This window comes from Charadrius vociferus, unplaced genomic scaffold (assembly GCF_000708025.1).
Source record: "Charadrius vociferus isolate BGI_N301 unplaced genomic scaffold, ASM70802v2 scaffold217, whole genome shotgun sequence".
Taxonomy (NCBI): Eukaryota; Metazoa; Chordata; class Aves; order Charadriiformes; family Charadriidae; genus Charadrius; species Charadrius vociferus.
Genome location: NW_009649190.1, coordinates 424,572 through 441,494, shown reverse-complemented (window position 1 = coordinate 441,494; position 16,923 = coordinate 424,572). Strand labels below are relative to the sequence as shown.

At 36.8% G+C, this 16,923-nt stretch overlaps 1 protein-coding gene across 3 annotated transcripts in view; it reads left to right on the top strand.

Annotated features, from left to right (window-relative positions):
* Positions 1–16,923, top strand: part of ANKRD28 (ankyrin repeat domain 28) — a 102,747-nt gene that overhangs the window by 46,129 nt on the left and 39,695 nt on the right. For all 3 annotated transcript variants that reach the window (XM_009888919.1, XM_009888918.1, XM_009888917.1), the window contains exons 4-6: positions 12,000–12,070; positions 14,971–15,171; positions 15,944–16,031. In XM_009888919.1, coding sequence (XP_009887221.1) covers positions 12,000–12,070; positions 14,971–15,171; positions 15,944–16,031 — 360 coding nt within the window. The remainder of the gene's footprint in view (positions 1–11,999; positions 12,071–14,970; positions 15,172–15,943; positions 16,032–16,923) is intronic.

Here is a 16,923-nt window from a genome sequence, read left to right as displayed (position 1 = left end):
CTTTTTTTTGTCATAAATGTGTAATCTGCACTTGAGACATACTGGCACGTAATTGGTACTGTGAGGCATTATGTGGTGTTAGTGATAAGTAAGTAGTATTGATTCCTTATTCAAGGTGCGTCGACGACATGTTTGCACTGCGCAATTTCAAATTATTTGTGTGTAATTCAAAAAGTGATGTTAGGAAACATTGACAAGATGGTGAATGTTTAACTTCAACCTTTTTTGAGCAGGGTGGGGGGGTTGTCTTTGTGTGTGTGTGTGGTGTTGTCTCCAGGGAGGGAGCTGAATGTTCTACATTCTGAAATTGACTTTTATGTTTTAGAAGTGACTTCTTGGCTTTCAGCTCTAGTTTTGCTATCAGATCTCTCCTGCCATGGACTTGAATGTTCTTCTTGTATGCTGCGAGCTCTCAAGTAGAGATTCACTGAATAAGGTTATTTTGGCAAGGGAGAGGAATACTTTTAACAATAAATTATCAATTAAAACATGCATTAATTTTACCGTAGTTGTGATACAGCGGTTGAATTAATAGAAATGTTTTGCCACTTAAAATGCCTTGCTGATTATTATCTTGATCCCCCACCCCCAGTGTATTTGAAACTGCCAAAAAGATCTAGATATAGAAGCAGAGCTTAGGCCAGAACGGGTGAGCTGTCTCTCTGCTGGTGCCTTGCAGCCTTCCCTCAGTAACAAAACTGGTTGACCCTTGTTCATTTTTGTCACTCGCTAGGATGTGAAAGTCATCTTATTTTTTTCATTAAAAATTGGGAAATTGGGATTGATCCTGAAAGATTCAAGAAATCTGTGCTAGTCTTTCAAAACTGAATCTTGATCTGTATATATTGTGTATGGTGAAGTTCTCTTACTTACTTGTACCTTCAAAAGGAAATTACATCAGCCTGAACTAATCAGTACTGGGTCTTACTTGCGTCCTCCTGAGTGTTTTCTGCAAAATAAATTGCAGCTCTACCTTCTCTTTGCTTATCTACAGTAAACAAAACAGTGGAAATTTGGATTTCAGTATTTTTGCCCCTGCGTACTCCAGCTTCTTTTTCATACAAGACATAACTGCTGAAAATAAACTTCCCAAAGAAAATGTTTCTCACTAATAGTTGCATGTGAAGGTGACACACCGTTTTTAACTATGTAGGACAGGCTCCAGTTCCTGTCTGTGGAGACAAGCAAATAGTGATTTCTAACTGATGGGTTGATCTTCAGATGTGATGAGCATCTGTCAATCTGTGTGTGTCAGGGAAACACTAGTTGACTACGTAGGTATTAAGAGTTCCTTAGGGAGAAGCATGTTTGTCTTAGTAAATGTGGCTAACATAATTAGAGTAATTCTATTTTCTAAAATATAAAATGTACAATATTTGGAAGATGCACTTTTATGCAGTGTTTTTTCATAACTCATACAGAATGCTAAAACATACTTTTTTTATTTTAAATAAAACCTTTTTTCCCCCCTCTTACCACAGGATAATGAGAAAAGGACCCCTTTACATGCTGCTGCCTATCTGGGAGATGCAGAAATTATTGAACTACTTATTTTATCTGGTATGTTCTGTTCCTGTTAATGGAAAAAAAATAACTCTATGCACATCCAAAGAAATATTTATGTACATCTTAGTTTGTGTAAATTTTATTGAGACATTTAATGTACTAGAAATTAAAGATGTTTGTACTGAAATTTTGGTTTCCAGAATTATCAGTGTTATAATACTGTGTAGTTCTGCTCTAAAATATTTTTGTAGAAAGCTTTCTCAGTTGCAGCTATTTTTATTTGTAGCTTGATCAACTTTAGGTAGTTTAACTCTAGTTTAAAGAAGTAATAGTGTATGTGTTATAGGTAGCATCGCTTTGGTTCTGAAATGGTCTTCAGAAAAACACTTATAGTTGAATGTAAAAGACAGCATAAAGAGTCGGTTATATTATTTTTAAGTATCTTTTGCTGTTGGCTTAAATGTATAGAATATAATTAGGATCAGCTAAAAATTTTAAAATCTCTTGTCTTTTTTTGTATTTGTTTGTACTAAGACCAGGTGCAAGTTCTGTAAAACAGTGTACTTCAATCTTAAAGGTAGAAAGCTAAGAAACTAAACCAAAGACCTGAAAGCAAAACTTCCCAACTGAGATACTGAATTGATTGTCTTTGATCTTGGACAAATCTACCCATCAGCTTGAGGCTGAATTCATGATATGGAACTGCTTTAAGGTTAAATAGATAAAAACTTGTAGCAGTCCCATAGAACCACTATAATCTTCAGCCTCCTTAATGGCACACCTTACCCGTGCTGGCTATTTCCACCTCCCCACCCCCCATCAAACCCTTAATAACAAATTTTGCTTTATGTCTCTTTTAAGATCGTAGGAGTCAATTCCAGACTTTCAATTGAAATTGCCAGGCACAATTTAATTTGTTTACAATTTAGCAAGATGTAATCTTGTATATATGTACTCTGTCTTTATAATTATATATTCTTATAATTCATTAATATCACATCATGTATCTTTTTAATTTTTAATTTATTTTTTTTTTATTATTGGAATATTCCATAGTGGTAGTTTGTCCAGAAAAGTTCACCTGTGTTGCTGAGAAGGTGCTATTTTTCCCTGTCAAGAAAAAAAACAAGTTCTGGTGACTTGAAAATATATAATGTTCCCTTTCTTCTGAAGTGTTCTTGGTTTTGGCAAGGATATTTCTTTCTATTTGGGTTTTCACAGTGATTAAAACAAAACCAGCAAAAAACCCAAAACAACTAACCGTGTTATAAACTTTGCAAAGTTGTAGTCATCTGTTTCTGGGAGTGAAGCTTCTGACTGTTTTGGGTGAGTTGAGTCCAGTTACCAGAACTGTGATTGAAGAAAATATGTCTCTTGTGGGCAAAGGACTTAAGGGAAGAACAAGATTCTAGTTCAGATATTAATGAAAGAAGATCCTGATAGGGATGGCAGTAGGGGAAGAAAGGTTAGTTAGTTTGGGCACATAGCCTGGGGATAAGCATCAGAAAAATTGGAGGCCGGAGGAGGCAAGTGCAGAACTAATAATTAGGGCTGTACGAATAGTCTAAAGTTGAGCTGTTGTGTGGAAGAGAGGTTGTGGGGTGCTGCTGCATCTGCAGGTTGTTCAGGTTGTTCAGGAATGCTGGAAGGCGTTGATATGTCTCAGATGAAAATGTATTTAATGAAAATGAGGATTTACTTCACACAAAACAATTAATTAAATAGTTGTGAAATCAAAAGCTTTGTAAGCTGTGGAATGTATGGGCAATATCAGTCTAACCTCGCTGTGCTGATGTGCTGTGCTGTGGACTTCAATTACACGTTTGTGCCTTGCTGTAGAAGCACAGCCTCATGAATTTCACAGCGAGGGGGTGCACTGAGAATGAACCGGGGTGGTACAGGGAAGTGGGCACTGATGCCGGTTGTTGATGCATTTGTTAAGTCAATGAAGAGGGGCATTAATTGCAGGTTGAGAAACTGATGTCTGCGTGTTCAGGCTGTGGTGTACTTGGGCACTAATCTGTGTATTACCTGCTTGCAAGCAGCTTAAACCAGACTTTAAAAAGTAGTCACCAATTTAGTCTTCCTCATTTCTGAATGCTGGATTTGAAATCTTTGTGGTTTGGAAAGTGTGAGCACTCACAGCTGTATCTGAATTGCTGCACCAGCTGCTTCTCTGAGAAATCGGGTCTAGGTGTCTCAAAATGCACAAGCCAAGCTTTTTCTTTTAACTGTCAGAAGATAGGGAACAAAGGTTAAGTAATTGTATTTATCCTCTCCAATTCATAAAGATACAGAAAATTCATCTATTGTGTTTCAGCTGGAGATCAAATCTCTCCTTTGAGACAGATGTATAATGTTACATTTTGTCGTAATAGATGAGCATTAGGGAGCAAATAAGGAACATCTGTTACCACAGCAAGGTTTGAAGAACACTTGCCCTGTTGCAAGACCTCTTTTTGAACAATGAGAAAATGATTTGTTGTTCAGAAATGTTTATTCAGCAATCTCCTCTGTGCAGTAAATTTGCATGTAAAAAATTTTGTATGTGGCTTTAATTGAGCTATTGTAATATATTTGTACAAGTGATTGAATTAAGTAGACTACTTTTCATCCTAGCATTTCTCACCTTGTGAGAGCTTGACTTCGCAACTTGTATGTGATGTCCTCTAATGTAGTTTTGCTGAAATGTTATTAGGAACCACTTTACAGTTTTCCTGCTCTGCAAACTATCCTACAAAGACTGTTTGCTTTGCCTTTTTTATTCTTTCTTCAAACTGGACCTCAAAATTACTGAAGCCAATATTAATCTTGCTACCTCTCGGTGATTCTTACCTGATTCTTTCTTGTTAATCTCTATTCTTAGTTAAAGTGTGTATCATTTGTTACCTAAACATGTTTGTTTTTTCATTTGGAACATCTTTTGCATCCCCCTCCAAGGGATCCACGTTGCTTTCAAGTATGTGTTTTGGATCATATGTTGCTGTTACAGTATCTTTATGTTACATTGCTGTAGACCTAAGCAACCCACATCGCCCATTCTGAAGATATAACCAATTCAGCGTATTTGTAGACTTTTGTGGAATAAATTCTCAGTCTTGCAAGCATACTTATTTAAGTTTTGAATTCTTGAGATATTTTCCCACCAACCCTCAAGGCTGCTCTGTGACCTCTCCTATTGTAGTCTTTCACCTGGGCAAGGGACCTGAAAGTGATAGTTTGGGTACAGACTCTGAACAGCAAAGAAAATCGCTTCAGTGACTCCAGTTTGGGGCTGGACATTTAGATTGCCTTTTGATTTTTATCTTGAGACAGTGCTTCACTGAACTTACTAATAAGCTTGTCCCTTGAGGTTGTGAAGGTCATGCCAGCAAATTCTCATACCTCTATGGTCTGTGGAAGTCTAAATATTCAAATCATCTCTCCCTGTTAGATTCTAGCTAGATAAGCAATTAGCATTCCTGAATTTGTTAGGTAAAGAGGTGAACAGTAAATAAAAAAGAGGCATAAAGATGGTTGTTTATAGTGTACCGAATGACCGAACAAAAGATTCTATTTTAGTCACTTGAAAATCATAATTTTAGAAGCTTTTTTTATTACTCTGTGAAGAGTAGTAACACCCATCACAGTTGTTTTTTTATGATGTACATATAACTCTGCATCTTGGTGCACAAATACATCTGTCTACTTTGCATAATAGCACTGACTTTAATTGTGTACATACTTGATGGCAAACTACTGAGAAGTAGAAAAGTAAAATAATTAAGTCTTAATTAACAGAATGTCCAACTTTTTGTTCTTTCCAAGAAGTCCTGATTAAAAAAATCAAACCCTTCTTTCAGTTAAGTCCTGCGTGTGAACTGTTCTGGGGAGGCTTCTTGTTTTATAAAAATCATTCTTTCTGTTTGTCGTACACTTTTTTTAATGCCATCAGAGTCTATTCTGCAGGCAAGTGTCATGTGAGGGGCAGGACAGATTAGTGGGAGCCCAGAATGTGTACTTTTGATTAGTAACTTTTTTCATGTGTTTTCTTTAAAATACCATGCAGACTATTACTGCTTTCACTGAAATCAATGTAATTGATGAAAATAAACATCTGAATTATCTGTTGTTTTCTTTTGAATAGATTTAGTTATTATATTGCGTTGATACTTAAATACTAACACAACACATTTCTATTTGTTTAACCCAAAATTTTCACTGCCTGAAGCTCAGCATACATGAGTGTGTGTTCAAACTCAAATCTCATTAAAATTTGGCAGCCCCTGAGTTTTTGTTGTGCTTTCCTCTGGGTCAGCTGGAAAATGTAAGAATCGTGCTGACACTGGAAAACTATCATTACAGTAACAACATAGATTTTGGAGGATAGAAAAGACCCTCCAGTGTTACTGCACTCAAGCTGCATTACTTCCATTGAATTCTGAAGTCATGCAAGTATTAAAAGTCCGTGCAATGACAGTCACACAGCTCAGCTGTTGAAAGGCTATCACTGCAAAAATATCAGCTGTATTGAAGCGCTCTGCTTGGGTTGCAGATGTACCCGCACACTGAGGGCTTTTCACAGGGGCTCCTTTTACACTGGCTGTATCTTTTGGCCACTTCCTCTTCTTTTGACGGTGATGTTGGCCATCATTTTCTTTGAGCTGTCTGAACTTCCCTCTGGCAGCAGTAACAGTCGGTTGCTGTGAAAAAAGTAGCTCTTAACGCTTTTTGAGAGAGAAGATGAAGCTGACTTCTGAAAAGGTAGAAATGTTCGGTAGTTGGAGGACTCTGAGAACTTCGTGTTGCTCTCTAAAGCTCTAGGAGGTGGTGGCTGAGGTGCGGCAGAAGCTATGAAGTTCTGAAAGGAAGTGGACTACTTATGTGGCAAGGCAGCAAAGTTCTGGAGGATGGCTTTGACTTGATGGTGGTTTTCTTCCCTTTTGTGGCCAATGTAACTCCATGTATGTGTTTTGTTGTTTGGTTTGGGGTTTGTTTTTTAAACAATAAAAATAAACTGTTGTTGAAGCATTGTTGTGGCTGGTCAAAAGATATTCTGGTCCTGTCCCTCTCAGATTTTCTTCACTATCCTGTAGATCCTCTACTACGCACTTAGATTATAGATAGGAAGAAGCTTTCTCTCAATACGTCATTATTTTTGTAGCAATAATTTTCCAAGTATCCAATTTTTCAATAGGAAATTACCCTAGATTTCTCTTACTGATTGCTCCAATTCATATCTCAGATCTTTTACTTTACAAACGTTTTCTGCATCTCCTCCTGAATGTTCACATATTTTTCTATCTAAGGAAAAGTTTCCTTCTCCATCTGTTCATTCCCCAGTATAGTCTGAGAATTTCTGCTTGCCACTTTAAGTACTTCCATGGTTGTCTTCTCTAGATAAAAAGTGGATCATTTAAAAAGGAAAAACTTCCGAAGCTAATACTAGCCCTTAGGAAAATAATTAATTAGAATCTAATTACAGTAGGACTGCTGGTTATTCTCAGTGGTTTATACCTGGGTTCTTCCTAATTTCTGCAAAGATCATTCCTAAAATTATTTCAGTATACTAGTTGGTAAGACAGAGTTTGTTAGCTATTTTTAAATGCAACCTTATTTACATCTTTTAAATAAAGATGTCAGAGCCTCAAATACTGAACATCAGGTGTCTTTATTGCATATGTGAGTGAAAACATTTTTGCTTTATTTGCTTACATTATAATATTGTTCCTTAGCTAGTACATCTTGTACAATAACAAAGGAAAATACCATCCTTGACAGTCCAAAAATACAGACTACAAACAGAACAGTGGAAGGCAATTCAGGACTTAAGTTAGTACTGTGAGCGAAGATTAAAATGTCATGCCAGTTCTGTTGTGTTTCTTTTCTGAATCTATTTCCAAGTAGTGATGCAGAAGTAATGTAGCCACTGCATTCATTAGTCTTCCGAGGACACTTACAAAGGGGAAGAGTTCTGGCGCGGAGTAGCTTGGGAAGAGAGTCACGGCAAAAGTTCTTATGAGAACAACACAGAGGTGATGTGCTGAGGCACAGCTGTATATGGTTACACGGCATTTTATGGATGAAGGAGGAGGTGTGTGGCTGTTCCTTGCAGCATTTCCCGCCCAGTCATTCATTGGCTGTCTCTTCAAGGGGTGGTTGAGATGATAGCTCTTACTTGAGTGTAAGGATATTGACGCCAATGAGGTAGCAACTCAATGCAGAATCATAAGTCCAGGTATTGGTGGTTAACAGCACGTTTAAATCTGAAGTTTCCAGTTAATGGACTGATAAAGCTTCCAGGATCCCTCTGTAAATCAGTGCGTGTATCGAGTTGGAAAATATGTCTCTTGAAACATAAATTTGCTAAAGGTAAACATCATTAAGTTTTTCAGTAGCTTCTGTACTAGATTTATTAAATAAAACATGTCTTTCTAGTTGTCAGTCTTGTGAATACAACTTTGCAAAATGAAATGTAAGATTCAGGGAAGACAAATTTGTAATACTTCTCCCTCCCCCCCAGTTTTGCAGAGCAAAAATCCTGCTTTTGTATCTGCCTAGGTGCATAAACTTAATAGGCTGTACTAGCGAAGATGATGATGAAAGGCAAGATCTTGTTTAATATTTCAGTTTAATGCACCAACATGGCCGAGTAAGTTGGTTTATTTGGAAGGTGCAGTTTTAGGGGAGTGTCATTTACATGATCAGTTCTTAAGTTCAAGCAAGGATGGTGGGTATTTGTGTGCAGTACTGCATTTGACATCTCTGGCAAGCCCCTAAATCCTTTTCCTGCAAGCTCTGTTGTATTAAAATAATTGAAATAGAAGAATTTTTGCATTAAACAAATGAAATATTTGAGCAGTTTTAATGAATGTTAAATTAACCCCCCAGTGTGGTGGGGTTTTTTGGTTTGGGGTGTGTTGTAGTTGTTGTTTTGGGGGGGGGGATTGGGTTGTGGTTGTTTTTTTTCTTACAAATTGGGATTGAGGTACGCTGCACCATGTTTTGAAAGAGCAAACTGCTGCATAGCTGCCATTTGAAATGTGAGAAATGCCCTGGTTAACGCGTCAGCAGGTTGAGCTTCACAGAGATAATGTTGCATCGGCTGTGTTGTACAGTGAATTATATATGTACATGTGTTCAAACTGTCTTTAAGCAAACCGTGAAGCAAATGATCTTTACACAAAAGATACTTAGTAAAGGTATAATATATTTTCTAACATTCATCTGCAATGATCTGGAGTAGAGCTTTACCCCAGAGGGTGAAGGCTATAATTTTCCTCACTGTTGCATGGTAGGAGTACAGTAGGTTTGAGGGAGCTCATGGAGTGCACCTGAACGAGGAGGGAGGAATGGTGACATTTTCCCCAAATCATGTGCTAGGGAGTAAAGAACAGCCTAGAGGGGGATTATGTCCTCAGATACAAGGCTATTTGGAGAAGCTGTTTTATTAAATGTAAATCATTCTTGGCAGCATGTCTTCTTGGAGAAATTTAAGGGGGATGTATCTCTATGTTAATTTAAAATTATTTTTTAATGTATCTAGAGCTATAGATCTTCCCATTTCCACATCAATAGTGCATATGTATTTTTTGGTTGTATGGTTATTCTGATTATTACTTAAAAACTTTGTTTTTCAATCTAAGTTTTGGAACTCATTTGAGTTGTTTGTTGTGGGGGCAAAAAACAAGCTTCGTGGTTCTTTCTTAAGGCCATCAGAGATTTAGATCTTTTGTCAAAAGTCAACTTTGTTTTTTCCTGTCAGAGAATCTACAGATTCTTTGTGCATTTGAAAAATTAACTTATTTTAGTGTCTACATATTACATCAATTGAACTATAAGGTGTCCCAGATGTAGGCGTTCGTGCTTCTTTGGGTGGAGGATCACTTATGAGGCCGGGGAGCAGATATTGTTGGGTTGGTTTTCTTCTTTTGAGAGGACCATGTTACTTTTAGGTATTACTTCAGATTTCCTTAGGCATTTCTTTGGCTAATGCTGATTTTTTTTGTCTTATCAGAAACAACAAACACTTTCAGATACTCTTTTCCTTTAGTCCTAGCAGTTTTGATTAACTTAACCACTGGGAAAACCTTTTGTATAGTATCTTTTTGTATTTCAATAATAATAATCTTCTCTCTTCTGATGCGATTTTTAGGCTGTATGTTAAAGTACCAGAAATGTTAGTGAACAGCTTAGCTGAACCCATAAACATATCTTGGACCCTAAGCACATTTTTGCTAGAGCTTAGGTGACTGCCACCTCCTTGGAGTGGAAACGTGTGTTTCTCCCATTCTGCTGGGAAAAGTGCTTCCCCTGTCTCAGGCTTTGTCACTTGGGAAAAGTCAGTATGGTGATAAGTGACCTAGTAACTCTCTTTATTCCTTTAAAACACTCTGAAGACATTTATGTCCTGAAGGTAGAAATAGAAATCAGTTAGACTTTTAAAGTCCTCATTCCTTGGTGGTTGGCTGAAGATGTTAAGTCAGGTGGAGCTTGGAGTACTGTTTTCGCATATTTTTGTCTTGTCTGCTTAAAAGAAGGTGTGGCTAACAATAACCTGGAAGGCAATCAAGAATTGATTGGGGTTGGGGTTGGACTAGATCATCTCCAGAGGTCCCTTCCAAACCTGACCATTCTGTGTAATTACAGATAAGTTTGAAATAAGTTGATTACGTTCTCACTGATCGCTGAAGCTATTGTATTTTGGGAAGGATTAACAAAAAGCCTAAGATATTTCTGGTGGTGTTTAGAATCCTCAAATTCTTTTTTTGCTTGAGTTCTTTGCAGAACTTGATAGAGTACATTATGTTATGGTACATGGTGTGGTGCAATGCACTAGGTCCTTATCATGGTTGACAAAAGCAGATAGTTTATGGTAAGATTAAGTGTCTTATGCTTTTGTTAGATTGTAGGAGTTTTCTTCAAATGGACTTGGAGTTTCTTCCCATTCCTTCAAACTTATTTTTCAAAAACTTTTGAACTTGGAAAATAGAGTGACACTCAAAGCTTCTGAAATTTGGAGAAGGAAGGAGAGAAATCCCTGAAATTGTAGCCAGCAGTTAGACCTCAGACTGTCTTGCGCTTGGAAGACCTAGGGTCAAAGTGGGAGTTTGGATCCAGCGTTAGCTTCCATATTGTGTTCTTAAGCCTGCAAGGGATGATGGACTAGAAACTGATTAGCTCAGAGAATTGACTTCAGATCTTTGATTTGCTTAGTGTATACAACCATGATTTTGTACTGACTGACTGCTACGTTTCTTGGTCAGGTTGTTCAGCTGGACTGGGAGAGACTTTGCTGGTGCAGGTCTGGGAGACTTGGATCAAAATACTCTGTCTCTCAGCTGAGTATCCTGACCAGCAGCCTGTTTGACATTTTGTGTCTTAACGGCCTTCCATCCTTTTCTATTCTTTGCATAGAAAAAATTAAAGTTGGTTCTGACAGACCAGTATTATGTTTAGCCTCAGAAGTTAATAAGCTCTAACCACGTCGCATTGATGTTACCGTGTGATATCATATATTGCCCTATGAGCTCTTTCCAACAGTATTTCCAACCTATTTTTTCAAAAATGTAACATTTTGTCTAAGCTATCACAGCTCTGTAAAATCTCAGCAGTTTTCAAATAAAGATGGCTAAATTTCCACTCAAGGTATAAAAAAACCCTGTAAGGTTACATGTGTATATATATACACATGTATGTATGTGTGTATATATGTATCAGTAAGACATGAAATCATTAAGCTCAATCATTAAGTTTTCTTGTTTGTTGAAGTTCACTGGAAGTTAGAAAGCAGTTCAGTTGCTTCCTTCAAGAAAAAAAAGCCCCAAATTCTTCTTTCCTTTTGTTATTAAGAAAAAAATTAAAGTCCAGACCCAGGCTTGTGTCCCTTACAGATGTTTGTGTGACATTTTTTCCTGGGGGCAGGGACAGCTGTTTCTTGGGTATGCTTTTAGAAGCCGAGAGGTGTGGTTGCTACAGTCTAGGTCATGAAAGGAGGTCCAGGAGGTTCTGAAGTGGGCTAGGGGACCTGGTGGAGTGGAGAAGATTCATTCCCAGTAGAAGAAGCATCATTCCACATACCTAGGCACCAGACTCACCAACCACGAGCAAACTGGAGGCGTGGGGAATAAATGTAGCCTCTTTGTCAACTTCAATGGAGAATTTCAACTTTAGTGGGAATGTATGAGATTTTTGTTGCTGACTGAAGGAGTCAGTCTTTAGTACCCAACAGTCTTTTATATACCTTTGCAAATGCAAAAGATTATAGAGGACTACCTAGAGTAAAAAGATGAGTACGCTTGGATGGAAGAGTACTATGGGTGCAGTGTTAAAAGAGTTTTCTCAAAGAATGGGCTTCAGCTGGAGAAAAAAACTCCTGTTCCATTTTTGGCATCATGCTGTGTTAATGAGGCTAGAACAAGTATCTTCCAACAGTTCTCTCTCTGTACTGGAAAATATTTAAGTCTTCCTGTAAATACATTGTAAATTTCTGTTTTTCTCACTTTTTGTTACAGGAGCTAGAGTTAATGCCAAAGACAGCAAATGGTTGACTCCTTTACACAGAGCTGTGGCATCCTGTAGTGAGGTATGCTTTTTAAACCGCTTTGTGTTAAAATAAGACATCTCAAATTACCTTCTGTTCTTCGTTTGGTTTTTATAAAGTGAAACTACTCAAAATGTTTAGAATTGCAGAACACTTGCAACAGTTTAACACGTGAAGAGTATATATATCATATGCCTGAGTAGGAAGAAAGGGGAAACGATAAACTTCCAGTTCTCAGGTGTGCTCTCTGCTCAGATGCCACTCCCCTAGCAGAGAGGGTTCTGCATTCAGTGTTCTCAAGTCCAGGTTACTTCTCTTAAGGCAATCGGAGTGGTTCAGCGTGAGGGAAGTAGAGATGAAATAAGATTTAGTGCGGCTGTTATAGCATAATCTTTGCATTTCTTCATTTCTTACATGCTCATCTGTTCAGGCATTGAAGAAATAAATGGTTCTATAAGGCCTACAAACATTTTATATATTTTTTAAAGTGATTGAGTACTGAAAATCACTTTAAAAGTTGTAAATGAAATATGTAAAAAGTTTTTTGAAGTCTACTAGTGACACAATTGTGAGAATATAGTAATGTAAGAAATGAATTTGTTATTGTTCCTCTATTGTTGATGTTCTAATAAAATTTTTAAATGCCTGTAGAAGATCAAAACAAACAGAAATGCTGAGCTTGTTATGTGGAAGAGTTTATGCAAAACTATCTCCTTTGAGATCCTGAGTCAAATCAATGTTCATTTCAGTATGTCTCAAAAATAAAGGGTTTTTAAAGAATCTGTGTAAAATCTCGTTTGAGAAGATGGAATTGAATATTTTGGTTTTGGCAAGCATTGAGCTTCAAATACTTGATCCACAAACTATCTAAACAAGCCATTTTTCAGTTTTTGCTTTTCTATTCCCTGGATAAATTGCATTGTTTTGTCAGTAGCATTAATACCCGAGTTATATGGAGGTTGCGTTATTCAAAACAGTGTTTGAAAATGAGTCTCCGAGGGTGCCTTATTCCCAGATGCTATTTGTTTCTTCTTGAGATATTTTTAGGCTGCTCCTTTGGTAGCTGACCGGAGCACCAAACACTGCATTCTTCAGAGCTGAGGGACAATAAAAGCTCCATGTATCAGTAATGCTTGTAGAGAGGAGTGCTGTAGACAAACTGGACCTAAATGATAACTTCAAGAAATGCAACCATGGCCATTTTTTTAAAAAATGTGGAATATTTTTAAACAAAATAGTAACCAAAGGGAAATGAAACGTGTAAACCAGTCAGTCTACCCTAAAAGCAATGATAGGTGCCTGTCAGAATTTCCTATCTATAAACACAGTAGGTCATATGAGCCCACATATGTAGATGGAGACATGGTTGGTACGTGTAGGCACTGTTTTCCAGCTGACAAATTTACATGCTTTTTTAGGTGTTAGATGAAAAAACCTGTAATGAAAAAAACCTCTTGATAATGATTTCAGTAAAGCATCTGTACTTACTCTTGAAGCAAGGTCAGCTGCAGTTAAACAAGGACATTGAAACATGGAAAATAGCTGGAATTACAGATTTAGCTGTCAACTGCGCAAGTTCAAGCAACTTCATGTCAAGACTGTCAGGCTCTAGACCTTTATATTTGTGTGCCTGGTGTACTTTAGGGGGGGGAAATAAAATAAATAAATAATATTGAAATTCATTAATGCACATGCACAGAAAAATATAAGAAATTATTTTTATGCTAGAACTACAGTGCTTCCTTCTACAGGAGGGGTAGTAGCTCTTCTAAAATTTCCTTGTTCTGATTATGGTTTTTGTAATATTTGGTTCAAAAAAGACAAAAGTTAAAAATCTTGAGTAGGTTTTTAAAGTACTAAATCTGCTTGTTACTTAGAGAATAGAATCTATTTCATTTCTCATTTAAATTACAAGCCTGTGATGCAGTATTTTCACTTTTATGTTTGTTCCTATTTTATTTTTTATTGACAGTAGAACAAATTTGAGTGTTTTCAATATAATTTACTGTAATCATCAGAATCAAGTGTTACTTAGCATTCTGCTTGTGGCCAAGAATAATACCTAGCTATTGTACCACAGTGTAATTCCAAATTTCCAGGAACTACTTGTGGTAACGTGTTTTAAGTTCAAAGTGCCAACCATGTATTTGTGTGCTCACTGTTTGAGTTGGAAGTCACTGAAAGCAATTAGTGAATTGTGGGAAGGTCACGGAGTTGATGTAAATTGCAGTATTCATTGTCATGTTGATACCACCAACAGATTATTTTTTTTTTTATGCATTCCAATTGTGTGCACATATTTTAATGGGATTTGTTTATCTTGCTGTAAGAATTGCAGTCTTATCTGTCAAATTTTCACAGCTTGTACGTTTAACAAAAGGAAATGAATAATCTTTTTGTGAGATGGAATTCAGTGCAATTTTGAAACGGTTTTCAGGAGTTTTGCAACATTGTATGTTGAAACTTTTTGTGACCATGCTCTGTTTTATCTATGGTTCTCTAAATGCACATCTAATAAGATGTTCTTCTTTTTGCCATTTCTAGACTTTGACAGTTCAAAAAATTTTGCTTGGCAAATTGATGAAAATGCATTATAAATTCATAGTACTTCACTAGTCCTTAGCGATGGAAGAAATCCTAAGGAGGTTTATTGAGCTTTGGAGTGTGGTGACAAAACAATTTGCCAGCCAGCTTAAGGAACTGGATAAAAGACCTGGAAATGGTTGATTCGGTTGAAACCTGTAGGGAGTATATTGCTTTCGGTCTTGAGAACATCTCTAAATCTGGATTTATGATAAAGTACAAATCCCAAAGCATAAGATGATGTTTACAAAAGAACAGATTGTAAATAGGTCTGTTCCATTATACTGTCCTTGGATTTAAGGGTGGCTTTTCAAATCTTTACTAAGTGGCTTGGGTTTTTTTTTGGTAAATGCTTTCAGGATGCTGTTCAGGTGTTGTTAAAGCATTCAGCGGATGTCAATGCTCGTGATAAAAACTGGCAGACACCCCTACATATAGCAGCTGCGAACAAAGCTGTAAAATGTGCTGAAGCTTTGGTGCCTCTCCTAAGCAACGTAAATGTGTCTGATCGAGCAGGCAGAACAGCATTGCATCATGCAGCCTTCAGTGGACACGTTGAGGTAAGAGTTATTTTTCTTAGCTTGTTTCCCACTCATCTGTCCGTCCCTCACATTTCTGATGTTTAGTTTCTCAGTTTCCCCCCATCCCCTCAAAAAACCCCAACCCCTATTTTGTATTAGAATTTGTCTTTTGTATGCATCTGCGTACGAAACGGCTGTGAAAAATACATGTTACATCATTTAGTTGGAAGGTTATTACAGTGTTCACCCTTCTTAAGACAGAAGCAAATTTGCCTGACTTAAGTGGAGTTAAACTAGTAATAGGTAAACCTTAAAATGGAAAAAAGAACATATTTTTCTGTTTGGTAGATAGTGAACATACGGAATGTGTTGTCACTAGAATGTGGAGGAAATATGTGTAATAAGCTCAAACTCGCTAGTTTCCAAGCCCTGAAAAATGACTGCTGAGAAATTCCCATTGTAATTGTGTATAGGTAATTGAAGACAAATTGGCAATAGGCTTGCTTTTAGTGATTACCTTTAGTGAATCCCTTAGTAATAGTCTGAAGATTTCAAAGATTCCCCAGCTTTGCCATATTTAACTGGAAATGTTTTTGTTGATACCGAGTTTTGTGTTCCTTACAGTCCCTTCATTCTTGCTGCCAAGCTGGGCAGCCACTTTTTTCAAGCTTACGGAATATTCAAAATACAACACATTTATATCCTTTGGAAACGCACATATTTTTGTTTTCTCCTATGATTTTCTTTGTCTATCTCTAAGAAGAATTTTCCATTATGAATAGAGGATTTCTTTTCTTTCTGTTTATCTCAGATGGTCAGCTTACTGTTGTCTAGAGGGGCTAATATTAATGCATTTGACAAGAAAGACAGACGAGCTATACATTGGGCAGCATATATGGGTATGTACGTATTTCAGTTGATTACTATTACGGAAGTAAAAAAAAAATAATCACCTTATGTTTGGTGGTTTTATATATTTCTAGGAAAAATATTTACATTGTAAACATTGAGGTTATTTGTGTGTCTGCCAGAAAACCATTAATAGTATGCTTCATATTGCCGTGTAAATGTGTTTTTGTGGTAAGAAAAAACAATTTGTTGGAAAAAGAAAAGTAAGGTAAGTATTTTTGTTCTTTAAAAAGAAAAGTAAGGTAAGTATTTTTGTTCTTTAAAAAGAAGGAACTATGTTCCTTAATCAGCAGGAGTCTAATTACAAGTGAAAACTTTTGCAGTAATGCTAAATAGAAAGTAAGCAATTAGTACCAGGGGCATCTGAAACAAAGGATCGTTACACCAACCTTGGGGATTGTATTTTAAAAGAATGTTATTTCATCTCTAAAACTGCACATTCTTGCATTGCCATTCTTATTCCAGGAACAGATAATTGTTGTTCTCATGGTATTGATCAATGCACTGGCAATACTGTCAGAGTAATGTGCTTCATTGCCTTTTATCACCTTACTGTGAGTTTTGGGGGTTGATAATGAGTTGTTCATTATATGAAATGTTCTTTGGTCTGAGGACTGAGAATTCTGGTCTTTACAAATGCAAACCCACACATTTACAAAACTGAGCTTGTTTGTAAGATTTCAACGGTTTTAAAAGTGATCTTCTCACAAACACCTGGATTCACACAAAAGTGGAATTATTAACTGTTGTCTTTGCACAATTCTGTGTTTCAGGCCAACTTCACGTTAGTCTTATGTCCCTGACAATACAGGTCTGAAATAATCTGATAGTGATGTACAATAAGGCTGTGAAATCCATATGTGAAATCCTAAAAAGAGGAAC